This window comes from Ornithorhynchus anatinus, chromosome 4 (genome assembly GCF_004115215.2).
Source record: "Ornithorhynchus anatinus isolate Pmale09 chromosome 4, mOrnAna1.pri.v4, whole genome shotgun sequence".
Classification (NCBI taxonomy): Eukaryota; Metazoa; Chordata; class Mammalia; order Monotremata; family Ornithorhynchidae; genus Ornithorhynchus; species Ornithorhynchus anatinus.
Genome location: NC_041731.1, coordinates 32,606,088 through 32,619,187, shown reverse-complemented (window position 1 = coordinate 32,619,187; position 13,100 = coordinate 32,606,088). Strand labels below are relative to the sequence as shown.

Here is a 13,100-nt window from a genome sequence, read left to right as displayed (position 1 = left end):
TCATTCAGTCCTATTTATTGAGCACTTACCATGTGCAGAGCACTGTACTAAGCGCTTGGGAGGGTACAATATAACAATAAACAGATATTCCCTGCCCACAATGAGCTTACAGTCTAAACTGGAGGGGAGAAAGACATTAATAAAAATAAATTACAGCTATGGACATAAGTGCTGCGGGGCTGGGAGCGGGGAGCAAGTTAATTAGGTTGGACACAGTCTCTGTCCCGCCTGGGGTTCACAGCCTAAGTAGAAGGGAGAACAGGTATTGCGTCTCCATTTTACAGCTGAGGTCACTGAGGCACAGAGAAGGGAAGTGACTTGCCCAAGACCACCCAAGAAGCCGTCGGCAGAGCCGGGATTAGAACCCAGGTCCTCTGACTCCTTCCTATTCCAGCCCCCACCCCCAGGATCCCTTAAAAGTAACTGGGCTCCGAGGCTAAAGCAGTTCCGATGGACCCAGGCTGTACTTTCACTCCCCACCCTCGCCACCGACCTGGTCACCGCTGATCTGATCTGGGCCCGAGATCACCCCCTCACGAAACGATACCTGCCCCAGGACTTTCAACCGCACTTCCTGCTTCTGCTGCTGAGGAAAATTGAAGTCTGGTTAGTGCGTGAACGCTCGAGTCGAATTCGGTCTATAGGCCGGTTTGAAAAGAGGAAACCTATGCTCACTTCCAACAGGCTGATAGGTTCAAATTTTAAAGAAACAGAGGGGTCTAGAGGGTAAGCTCGCTGTCAGCAGAGACTACGTCAGTCGGCTGATAGAGCGAACTCTCCCAAACGCTTAGTACGGCGCTCTGCACACCGTAAATGCTCAATAGCCACGACTGATTGACTGAGACCAGGATTACACCTCCCTCCAGATGGATAGAAAGGGACGGCAAGGGGGCTTCAAAGTTTAGAATTGTAGAACCTAAGACTGCACACATCTTCCTTTTCGATTCCTCAGATGTGCCAACATCAATCCCTTTGAACTTGAAGTTGTAACCCTTGATGTGAGCTCTGAGTAGAGCACATCACTGGTGAATTAAATTAGGAAACTCCCTTCATCTCCGAGTCCTCCCTATTCCTGTCCTAACCACAAAACCACAGTCCTTTCCCTTTAACCTTTTTATGAGTTAACTTGTGCCATTCGCGCGTTTCTAGCCCTTAATTCAAGGGGAAGGCAGCTCTGACTTTGGAATTCTAACTTGCGATAAAGAAAGACGCAAAACAGAAATGAATGTGGCTTTCTGGGCGCGGAGCTCCTGACAGGCTGGGAAGGCTCTGAAATCTCAGGGTCGGCCTAGGACAGCCTCTCTCCGGGAATTAAGATGCTTAGGTCGACAGCTGCAACCCGCCACCTTTTTAATCTCCCTAATTCAGGTAAAATGCTGTTATTAAATGCCTCTCGGGGGCTCCGGGAGATTCGACGGCCTTATCGCATACGCCCTCGGGTGCTAATGTAGCCGAATAATTACCTAATGCTCCTTGAGGTCAGGAAACACGGCTACCGGCTGCCGTATTGTAATAATGTTGGTATTTGTTAAGCGCTTACTATGTGCCGAGCACTGTTCTAAGCGCTGGGGTAGACATAGGGGAATCAGGTTGTCCCACGTGGGGCTCACAGTCTTAATCCCCATTTTACAGATGAGGGAACTGAGGCACAGAGAAGTTAAGTGACTTGCCCACAGTCACACAGCCAACAAGTAGCAGAGCTGGGATTCGAACTCATGAGCCCTGACTCCAAAGCCCGTGCTCTTTCCACTGAGCCACGCTGCTTCTCCCGAGTGCTCAGTACAGCGCTCTGCACACGGTAAGCACAACGAAATGATGCTATGCATCTCAGAAAACCCACGTGCCCTTCCAGAACGGAAAAGGCAGCTCTTCATGGCTCCTCCATTTCTTGTCCACTCCATTTCTCCTCTTACCACCCCCCCAGGAGCCCAGAACTATCCAACACGGACCACGGCGAGTTGTGAGATTACATCTAACCCTAAAGCGGGGACGCAAACCAGCCCAAGTGGAGTTTGAAGAAAACCGTAACTGGAGTCACAAGGCTGGTCGAAACATTGCTTCTCAAAGATTAACACCCAGGCAGGCAGCCCCCGGTACCTCTATTAACTCAGCGTGGTTACAGGATCGTTATCACACAAACACATGAGGCTCCAATTCAGATCAAAATGTGATCTTGGCATGAAACTATCACAGAACAGGGCTTCCCGACACCCGTTTGGAGTGTCTCACCGGGTTAAATAAACAAGATGAAATTTCACCAGAACACGCGGTTAATCCCACCCAAAACTGCAAAAGACGGCCGCACTGAGCGAGGTCAAGACTATCTTTTCAGTGGCCTGGCCTGACACCTCGGAAGACCTCTCCTATTCAGCTCCTCTCCCCCCGGCCCCGGACCCTAATCATCAGACCCTAATCACCACTCTCCGCCTTGACTTTCCCATATGAAAGTTCACCGGAATTTGTCCCACAGCCTCGATGACCCCCCCCTTCCAAACCAAAGGAACTTTTATCGCACCCTCTCCAGCAAGAGCAATGCCGAGGTGCTGCGGTTAAATGAAAACACTAAACGCAAACGACAGGATTATTGGGGAAAAACCAGGGAAAGCCACCATCTCCCGAGCTAAGCGGCCTCCGGGTGAAGTCCTTTCCTCACCGACCCGGACTACTGAAGTTCCCGAACTAGCCTGGGTTTTGTATCATCAGGTTGCGCTTCCCTAATGGGCCCTTTTCCCCAAAGCCTGCAAAATTGGTTTCTGCCAAGCCTTGGCCCTCCCCTCCCCGCCGCCCCACCCGCCTTCTTGCAAATAAGCACATCATGGGACATAGTTATGGAGGAGGCAGTAATTACCACCACCTTGGATAGAACCTTTATTCAGAAGTACTCAAAAGCTAGATAGCTAGAGCCTTTACTCTAGTTCTTGGGACACTCCCTCGAATGGTGCTGAAATTCATCGTGGAATTGGGTTGATACAAATGATTTACTCCAAACTTCAGGAATACAGACAAGCCAAGTATAGACAGCAAATATTTTCCATTTTCCCCAGTCACACACAAGGATTATTCAAGTTACCCAGTAAAACAGAGTGTAAACTAACACACTGCTACTTAAGTCTAAAAACAAGTATTCCCAGTCCAAAGAATCTTTACGTTCCTTTATTGGAGCAAGATTCCTGACCAGTATACAGTGATGTATTACTAAACACGAAGACCTGTGCAGAGAAATTACATTCTATCCGTCTAAACAGGTTTGTGTTACACTCTGCCTCTTGATGGAATAGTTCTGTATAGCAAGTTTTCAATACATCGAAAAGCTTTTGCATTCGAACAGGCCGGCCTTCATTGAAACCACATCTTGGAAAATGTTAAGTGGCTGGAAACTAAACTTAACAGCATTATTAAAAGCCTAAACATAAGGTAGCGACTTCCTTAAATGATCTTTCTATGCACCACTGCCATCGAGCAAACAAAAAGCACAGTCCATCTCATCGGATTTGTGTAGACAGAGTCGGTCTGGGGAACCTTTGGCTTGGGAGGTGGTACGTGAAGATAAAAAGGACTCCTAACCTGAGTTCCTCACCACCAGCACCCAGTGAATTGTTTGCTCCTCCTACTGGACTCTCTTCGTTAACAGAGCTAACGGCTATCGGAGACGTTCGAGCATCTGTCCCGGTTGAAAACTGGATTATGAGTGCACCCGAGTCTGGTGGTGACAGGCACAAACAGCAACGTTTATTTATTTTTATTTTTTTCTATCAACTGCATGTGTTAAAAAAAAAAAAAAGGAAAAAAAAAGGATCACAACCGATGTAGGTGTCGAAGCAGGCAGGCAAGTCAATTTTAAAAAGTCCAGTGTGCACAACACACCAACTCCTTTTTGACTGCTTGGCCGGCCTTGACAGCGAGCGTTCCGGGTGGCGGAATTCACGGCAAATTTCTACCCACGTCAAGTTAGAGAGACTTTCCTAGCTACGGGAACATTGATTGGCACACTGACTCCAGACTCTTCGATTCGATCGGATCAGTCCATACAGCCCTGAGGTCGTCTTGCAAAGTGCATATCACCAAAAAAAAAAAAAAAAAAAAAAGTAAAAAAATATCGACAAAACACAAAATGTGCCGGATTTAGTGACATCGTGGTTTGGACAAGGTTGGAAACAATCGGGTCTGAAGCATACCCTGTTCTGAGAGAAGACCATCAAATCCTTTGTGTACACATTTAGTTTTATTGTAACAAAGCAACTTGTACACTTTAACGTTTAAAACTGAGCATCTTTCTTTCCTTTCCAGTGAAACAAAAAAGAAAATTTAAAAATAAAACAAGAACAAAATTACAATAGAGAATGGCAATTCCAAATAAGATCCTACAAGTTCTGCTGATTCTCCATCGAGTGGCAGGGCTCAAAGTCATTATTAGGAGAGAATTTTATTTTAAAAGTGTCATTTTAAACTGCAAGGATGTCTGTTAAACATCACAATTAAACATGCCAAAGGAGAAGAAGCCATGTTGTCAAAATGCCCACTTAACCCACCCAAACATCTCAAACCCACCCTTGCTGACCTATTACCCCCATTTTTTTTAGTTTTTTTTTTCTTTTTTTTAAACAAGAGAAAGTAGACAGGTACATGTTGGTAAATGCTAACTGTCCATATTCACATAGAGACACAGTGTAATCTCTGAGCCCAATATACAGAGAAAGAAGGAAAAAAGCTAGAATTCTATGCACTACTACACAGGGGCCTAGCACTCTTCAGCTTCCAGCAGAGTGAAGGGAGCAGAAGGTTTTCTTTTTTCCCACAGAACACGGTGTGTTGATTCCATAAACAGTTTTTGCTTTGAGATTAGGAAGGGGTAAAAATGAACTCGAAACAGAAAAGTTGGTAGAATCTTTATCCATTGTATTCTGCTCAAGGTATCGCCCCGCCCCAAAAAAAAAAAAGTGAACCATGGTGTAAAGAGGAGAGAAAAAGACACCTCAAGAGAACAAGGCGACTGAGCACGAGAGGAAAAAAAAATAAAAAATAAAAAGACAGCAACTTGCTCCCAGGGACTGGAGAAAATTAAAAAGGAAAAGGGGGGCTGGAATCCATCAGTGTTCTTCTATTAGTCATCTTCTCCTTCATCCTCCTGTGAGGAAAAAATAACAGTAAATTAATCCACACTTAACTGCTGTTTAAAATCACTTGCTTTTATAGACCGCCACCCCCCAAGCGTCCCCATTCGCCAATACGGTTTCTTCCGCAACAAAGAGGGTCCGTAGAACGAATACAGAAGGACAGAGCAGCCATTTGAACTCCCAGTGATTCCTAACAAAAACAAAGCCAAAGAAAAACACACCCGTACCACCTTCAACTTTGAAAACACTCTCCCCTCTGCTGCAAATGGCGGACTGATAAATCCCAACCGATCTGAATTATTTTAAAGAACAAATCAGCAACCGGACAGAACAGTTCATCCGCCGACCGGGATCCACGTTTTTTCTGTCAGTTCAAATCAGTGACGCTGAAGATTACCCGTCTACTGTTCATCGACATCAACTGCCTTTGGAGACCTTGCGTTCTCTGGGCGAGTGCCCACCTCAGATGGAGACCACCGCAGAATAAAAGGCAGCATGAGAGTCAAAAGAAATCCGGAGCTCTGGCATCGAGGGACTGACTCGCCAGTCATCGGTCGACGGTATTTAGTGAGCGCTGACTCTGTGCAGAGCGCTGTACCGAGCGCTCGGGAGGGTCCAATACAACAGAGTCGGTCGAAACGTTCCCCGAATAATCGGAAGCAGTCCAACACAGAACTCTAGGGAGAGACGGTTTCCCAGCTCTACTGAGATGGCACTGTGCTAAATCTCTTAAGAGGAAATCCTTCATTCTAAGAGGAGTCTGTGCACAGCACCTCGGCAGATGCAAGAACCCTACCCTTGAAATCACTGAACGGTCTCTCTAAAACAGAGGGCAGATGGAATTAAAAGGTTCCTTCAGTCGGCCAGTGTCGCCTATTCGCCTGCGTTGTTGCGCAGAGAGTTGCGCTGCTAGGCAACTTTAAGACTCTCTCCACTCACCTCTCCCTCTTCTCCCTCGTCATCATCTTCATCTTCTTCGCCTTCATCTTCATCCCCTTCTTCATCTATGTCCTCCAAACCCTCCTCCTCCTCGTCGTCGTCGTCATCTTCTTCCCCTTCCCCTTCTTCATCATCCATGTCAGGAACCTTAAGAATCACAGTTACGTTGAAAATAACTCATTCAAAAGAGAAAGGTGCACCGTAAAGAGGGCGGCGAATAACCACTCCCAACTCACCAAGTAGTACTGTAAAGGATTTGGCCAGATGTCGTCTTTGATGACTTCTCCTAATTCGTCAGCACCCGCATCAGAGTGGTCAGTGAACCAAGTGAAAAAACTTTCCGGTTCTTCGTGCTGTCTCTTTCGGCTGGCTTTGTTCTGCGTCTGACTCGAACGTTTTGTCAAATCCTGAGAGGAGATTAGAAGAGACTTTGAAATCCGACCGAGTCAGGTCCGACATATCTATATACCACTCTTCCAGCCGCCTACAGTTTTAATCATTTGGGGTTAAGCATCTCGGGCAAGTTATCTCCTCTCCACCTGAGTTTGCCTCTCCGGGTCAGAGGGTTAAGAGCTGTCAGCTGCTGGTGGGAGAGATGTCCTGCCAGAACAAAATCCCTATTCCAGACCATCACACGGCCATGCCACTTTTATGAGCTCTTTTTTCTGAAGACGGCAGCCTGTACGACTAAGCTCTTCAGAGCAAACCATTAGTTCTCGGTCTAGGGAACTACAAGTTGAGGGCTGAATTATATAGTAAAAGCTGGATTCAAAACCCGCTACTAATATTAGGCACTTTTTTTCTGAATCAGGACTATTAGAGGGGTGTGTGCGGGCTGAAGAGGGTGTGCACCTGCGTGTGCTTCTCCCGAGGGGTCCCCGATCCAAAGACCTTGCCAGACACACTAAAATGGATCTCTGTCCTTTGACTTGCCCCTCTTGGTGAGGTTAAAAGGAGGGTTTATCCTACTACGAGCTACGACAGCAAAGAGGCTGGGTGGGAGCCATGAAGTCTGGACCTTGTTCTTCAAGACTAAGATAAAACACCCTTAACAATACTCAATGCTAAAGTAGAACTAATTGTTTTGGTTTCTTCCACAGACCCCTAGCCTTTGGCTCCAAAGGAGGCCCGCTGGCATTTTAAAAATAAATTCAGGAAAATCACCACCTGACAGGTTCACCAAAATGATCTCATTTTCTTGGTGAGAGTGAAGCAGCCAAGGGATAGGGCATGAGCCAGCGGGCTGAGGGGAACCCAGGACTCTTCCCATCACACCCTTATCCTTATCCAGTAAGATTGCCCCTGATTCTAGAGAGGCAACCGCAAAGAAAGCAGCAAGCCTCACTGGGATCCCCATGAAGTCAATCTTCGGCACAGCTCGAAACAGCCGGCGGGGAGTCTGCGCTTCATTCACCTGCACCCGTGTGCTGCGTACGCCCGTTTGCTGCCCATCCCCTAGCAAAGATTTCAAAATTTAGGTAGCGGGAGATTTAAAAACCTATTTGACCAATTCACAGCTAAAAACCCCTACCTTCCCAGATTTCCATTTGATCTCAGTTGACTTTGAAGATGGGTCTCCACTCTCATTAAGATGAAACTCTTTGGAGAGAACTTTATTTTCGAAGTAAGGGTTTTCATCAAAATACTGTTATTAAGAGAGAACACAAGTTAGTAACGCGCCGCTCGGTTCCACCGTGAACAGCTGCCACCGAAGCGTAGGGTGCGACCCCCCCGGCGGTAAAAATGGAGGGAGACTTACAAAATCTATTCTGTAACCTGATTTGATATCTTCAAACTCTGTCACTTCAACTCTGGTCAAATAATGCAGCGCCTCTTCATCCTCTTCCCCCAGCAGTGCGGATACTACAACGGCAAAAGAACCGCAGAGGTCAAACCCCCTTCTTCTGACGATAAGTGGCTGAAGAAGTTACTTTTAAAAACTCCCCCCTCTTTTACAAGCGCAAGCGTTTTTCCAAGTTGGGTTGTGAAACCGAGTCAACCGACGGCACAGCTCTGCTTGGGTAGGGGTGCTACTGTTCGGGAACAACCTCTGAAGCTCCTCCTTACAAGTGAAAAAAAGGGGAGCCAAAGTTTTCCCAAGTCGGCAGCAGTCTTCGGCCTCTAGCGCAAAGTGATCGGGCTGGCCTGCCCTCCAACTGCCCACACGCCGTTATACGCGAGGGAAAAGGACAAGAAACGTACCTTGTGGGTGATTGACAAATGTTGTTACCCAAAAGTTGGGGATTTTGGCGATCAATTCTGACCTCTTCTGGAAGAATGGTTGGCGGAGTTTGTTATATTTCTGTTCTACTTTCAAAATTTCCTCGCTGGCTTGTTCATTCAGTCTGAAGCAGAAGAAACGTGTGCATTTCAAACCAGATGTAAAGGGCAGGCGGCTCAGCGGCCGGAGGAGAGAAATACAATCTACTAAGTGCCCTGCGGTTTTACTAGTCTGAGCGAACAAAATGACCGATCGAGCTGTCGGGCCAAAGGGAATTAAAATTTTAAACCTGTCAATAGGGACAGTTCATTTACTTCAACACCCACTTCATCGACATAGGCTATCTAGAAGACCAAACCCAGCCCAGTAAGAAACTTGGCAAATACATGAACAACAAACACTAAGTTTGTTAAGCGGGCCATTTGAAATGAAGCCGCTTTGATTACACGGAGCATCCTTTCCCTTCATCTAGCCACTTACCAGGCCAACCCCCCGCCCCAGTGCTGGCTACCTCAAACAAGCGGTAGAAACCTTCAGCACGGGCCAGGTAAAAGTAGGCGAGGAAAGGCGAGCCTTAACGACCGATTGCAAAATTAACCCCATTTTTCTCCACGGATTCGTAACGGCCGCTTGGAAAACTTTTTCAAAGACGTCAAAAACGCACCTTCGGCAAAGGTCAATCTACTGCTGACACCTGATGGTCCTACCACGGATTAAAGGGCGCTCCGTGAATCCTTGAACAGTAAAAGCCACCTAACTAAAGCTACAAAATCCTAAAAGTGTTTTTCCAGAGATACACGTTTAGTGGACGGCAAACCCGGTCTTGTCCCGCTCCTAACACCTCCTGGGTTACAGGCGGGGGGGGACGGACGACGACGACCCACCACCACCAAGATCTTTTTCCGTTTACCTGTCTATTTCGTTCTGTACTTCATCGATATGTTCAATTGCTTCCTGTTGCTCTTTTTCTGCAAGAGAGAGGAGGAGAGTGGATTCGGGGGGGGGGGGGGGAGGAAAATGCTCGCTCTTCGCTCCCAGGCGGCCGTGGATGTGAAAACACGCCCGGTAGGAAAAAGTTTGGCTCGGCTTTGGTGACTCCCACCTCCCTCCCGCAGCAGCGACGTTTGACACGACCCTGACACGGGCCTTTCTCCCTCTGCATCCGTCGGGAGGCAACGTTCCCCCCCCCAAAAAAACCTCGTTATCTCCCAGGGCAATTAATTGTCTTTCGGCGCGATCGGCCGGTGTGTATCATCAGCTCGGGACGTCTCTTTCCCCAACCGGGGTGGGGGGGGGAAGGAAAAGGACGTGCTCGGGAAGCGGGAAATCTTAAATATCCAGCGCAGGAGGGGGGAAGCTAACTTCGGGTTGCGGGGGGGGGGGGGGAGGGTGATTTACCTTTGTTCCCTAAGAGGGGCTACGCTAAAGTTGGTCCAACTTCTCGGCTTAGCGATAAGGCCCCGTGCTTCGATGAGCGATCACGGGGGATGGGGGGGGGAAGGACTGGTTGAAGTGGGAAAAACGGAGGGAGGGCGATGGGGGGGAGGGAGAGAGGTCGGGGCGAGCGTGGCCCACGTGGGGACGGAGGAGGAGGAAGGGTCGGTCCGGCCACCATGTGGCGGCGGCGGCTGATGGGAGAGAAGCATCATGGCGGAACACAATAAAGAGCCGCTTCTCGGCGAGATCGCGGGGGGGGGAGGAGGAGGAGAAGGGAGGGAGGGGGAGGGCTCCCTCCAGTCCGGCCTGCGCGCAGTACAGGCCGCGGCGCCCGCGGCTCGGTCGGCGTTGGACCCTCCTCCCCTTCCCCCCCCCCCCGCGCCCCACACAAAAAGGGCGCTAACATGGCCTCCTTCTCCTCACGGCGAAGGCCGGTCCCGGGCGACGGCGGCGACGGCCCGGGGTCCCCGCGGGGGGAAAATGGCGGCGGCCCCCGCTCGGCGCTCACCTGAGGTCTCGTCGGCCCCGTCGTGGTTGGAGTTGAGCTCCTTTTTACTGACTTTGGCCGCCGGCGCCGACATGGTGGATGGCGGAAGGAGGAGGAGGACGGGGGACGGGGGGCGGCGGGTCCGCCTCCTCCGGGTTGGGGCGCCCGCTCGGCGCGGCCTGAGGGGAGCGGGGCGGCGCGGACACCTAGGTGCCCGGGGCTTCGGCTCCCGCTTCCCGGAAAGACGCGGCGGGCAGAGGAAACGGCGGCGGCGGCAACTCCTCACTCACGCTCCCTCAGACCCTCCTCCTCCTCCTCCTCCTCCACCTCCTCCTCCTCCTCGCGGCCAGGGGCGGGCGGCGGCGCGCATGCGTGCCGGGCCGCGCGCGCGCAGGCCCCGCCCCCGGCCGGAGCGGCTCGCGCGGCCTCCCCATTGGTCGGGACCCGCGGCCGGCGGGGGAGGGGCCACCGGGGCCCGGACACAGAGGCGGGAGGACGGGCCGGGGAGGGGGAGGGAGGGCCACCCGCCCGCTCCCCCGCCACAGCCGGGACGTCAGCGAGGGACACAGAGAGAGAGAGGGGAAACGATGGCGGACGAAACGGGGGGGGGGGGGGGGGGGAGCGAGGGGAGGGCGGGGCTTCCCTCCTCAGCGCGCGCTGGCCTCGCGCGGGGCGGTCACGTGGGCCGCGGTTCGGTCCCGGCGGCGCGAGGAGCGGAGGGAGCGCGCGCGCGCCCCCCCCCCCCCCCGCCCGCGCGGGCGTGACGTCACGCGTCACGTGGCCCCGGAGGCCCGCGGGCCTGAGGGGGAGGGAGGCCCTGAGGGAGGCGCCGTTAAAATGGTGAAGGGCCGGCTCTCGTCGAAGAAGAAGAAGAAGGAGGAGGAAGAATCGCCGTGCTCCTCGGCCGGGGGCCGGTCCTTTTCTTCATCAGAATGGTGGCGTGTCTTCAGCGCTCCCTGGGTGCCAAGCACTGTTCGGAGCGCCGGGGCACGAACAACGAGGGTGGCATTTGTTAAGCGCCTACCGGGGGGCCAAGCACGGGGGTCGTCATAATGACGATGGCGTTTGCTAAGCGCTGACTATATGCCAAGCACTGGGGTCATCATCATGAGGATGGCATTTCTTAAGCGCCTACTATGGGCCAAACGCTGGGGTAATAATGAGGATGGCATTTCTTAAGCGCTTACTGTGTGCCAAGCACTGGGGTGACAATAATAATGGTGATGGCATTTCTTAAGCACCTACTATGTGCCAAGCACTGGGGTCATAATAATGACGATGGCATTTGCTAAGTGCTGACTATATGCCAAGCACTGGGGTCATCATCGTGAGGATGGCATTTGCTAAGTGCTTACTATATGCCAAGCACTGGGGTGACAATAATAATGGTGGTGGCATTTCTTAAGCGCTTACTATGTGCCAAGCACTGGGGTGACAATAATAATGGTGGTGGCATTTCTTAAGCAACTATGTGCCAAGCACTGGGGTCATAATAATGACGATGGCATTTGCTAAGTGCTGACTATATGCCAAGCACTGGGGTCATCATCGTGAGGATGGCATTTGCTAAGTGCTTACTATATGCCAAGCACTGGGGTGACAATAATAATGGTGGTGGCATTTCTTAAGCGCTTACTATGTGCCAAGCACTGGGGTGACAATAATAATGGTGATGGCATTTCTTAAGCACCTACTATGTGCCAAGCACTGGGGTCATAATAATGACGATGGCATTTGCTAAGTGCTGACTATATGCCAAGCACTGGGGTCATCATCGTGAGGATGGCATTTGCTAAGCGCTTACTATATGCCAAGCACTGGGGTCATCATCATGAGGATGGCATTTCTTAAGCGCTTACTATGTGCCAAGCACTGGGGTGACAATAATAATGGTGATGGCATTTCTTAAGCACCTACTATGTGCCAAGCACTGGGGTCATAATAATGACGATGGCATTTGCTAAGTGCTGACTATATGCCAAGCACTGGGGTCATCATCGTGAGGATGGCATTTGCTAAGCGCTTACTATATGCCAAGCACTGGGGTCATCATCATGAGGATGGCATTTCTTAAGCGCTTACTATGTGCCAAGCACTGGGGTGACAATAATAATGGTGATGGCATTTCTTAAGCACCTACTATGTGCCAAGCACTGGGGTCATAATAATGACGATGGCATTTGCTAAGCGCTGACTATATGCCAAGCACTGGGGTCATCATCGTGAGGATGGCATTTGCTAAGCGCTTACTATATGCCAAGCACTGGGGTCATCATCATGAGGATGGCATTTCTTAAGCGCTTACTATGTGCCAAGCACTGGGGTGACAATAATAATGGTGATGGCATTTCTTAAGCACCTACTATGTGCCAAGCACTGGGGTCATAATAATGACGATGGCATTTGCTAAGCGCTGACTATATGCCAAGCACTGGGGTCATCATCGTGAGGATGGCATTTGCTAAGCGCTTACTATATGCCAAGCACTGGGGTCATCATCATGAGGATGGCATTTCTTAAGCGCTTACTATGTGCCAAGCACTGGGGTGACAATAATAATGGTGATGGCATTTCTTAAGCACCTACTATGTGCCAAGCACTGGGGTCATAATAATGACGATGGCATTTGCTAAGCGCTGACTATATGCCAAGCACTGGGGTCATCATCATGAGGATGGCATTTGCTAAGCGCTTACTATATGCCAAGCACTGGGGTCATCATCATGAGGATGGCATTTCTTAAGCGCTTACTATGTGCCAAGCACTGGGGTGACAATAATAATGGTGATGGCATTTCTTAAGCACCTACTATGTGCCAAGCACTGGGGTCATAATAATGACGATGGCATTTGCTAAGCGCTTACTATATGCCAAGCACTGGGGTCGGAGAAGCAGCGTGGCT

General features: G+C 50.3%; 1 protein-coding gene across 1 annotated transcript; it reads right to left on the bottom strand.

Annotated features, from left to right (window-relative positions):
• Positions 1 to 4,200: 4,200 nt before the first annotated feature.
• On the bottom strand, positions 4,201 to 10,489 carry SET (SET nuclear proto-oncogene). Its single transcript, XM_029062997.2, has 8 exons — positions 10,220 to 10,489; positions 9,185 to 9,242; positions 8,256 to 8,398; positions 7,813 to 7,916; positions 7,585 to 7,698; positions 6,290 to 6,460; positions 6,054 to 6,200; positions 4,201 to 5,125 (listed from the first exon to the last, which is right to left on the bottom strand). The coding sequence occupies exons 1-8, from the start codon at positions 10,290 to 10,292 to the stop codon at positions 5,102 to 5,104; spliced, it is 834 nt and encodes a 277-aa protein (XP_028918830.1). The 5' UTR covers positions 10,293 to 10,489; the 3' UTR covers positions 4,201 to 5,101.
• Between the last annotated feature and the right edge of the window lie 2,611 nt (positions 10,490 to 13,100).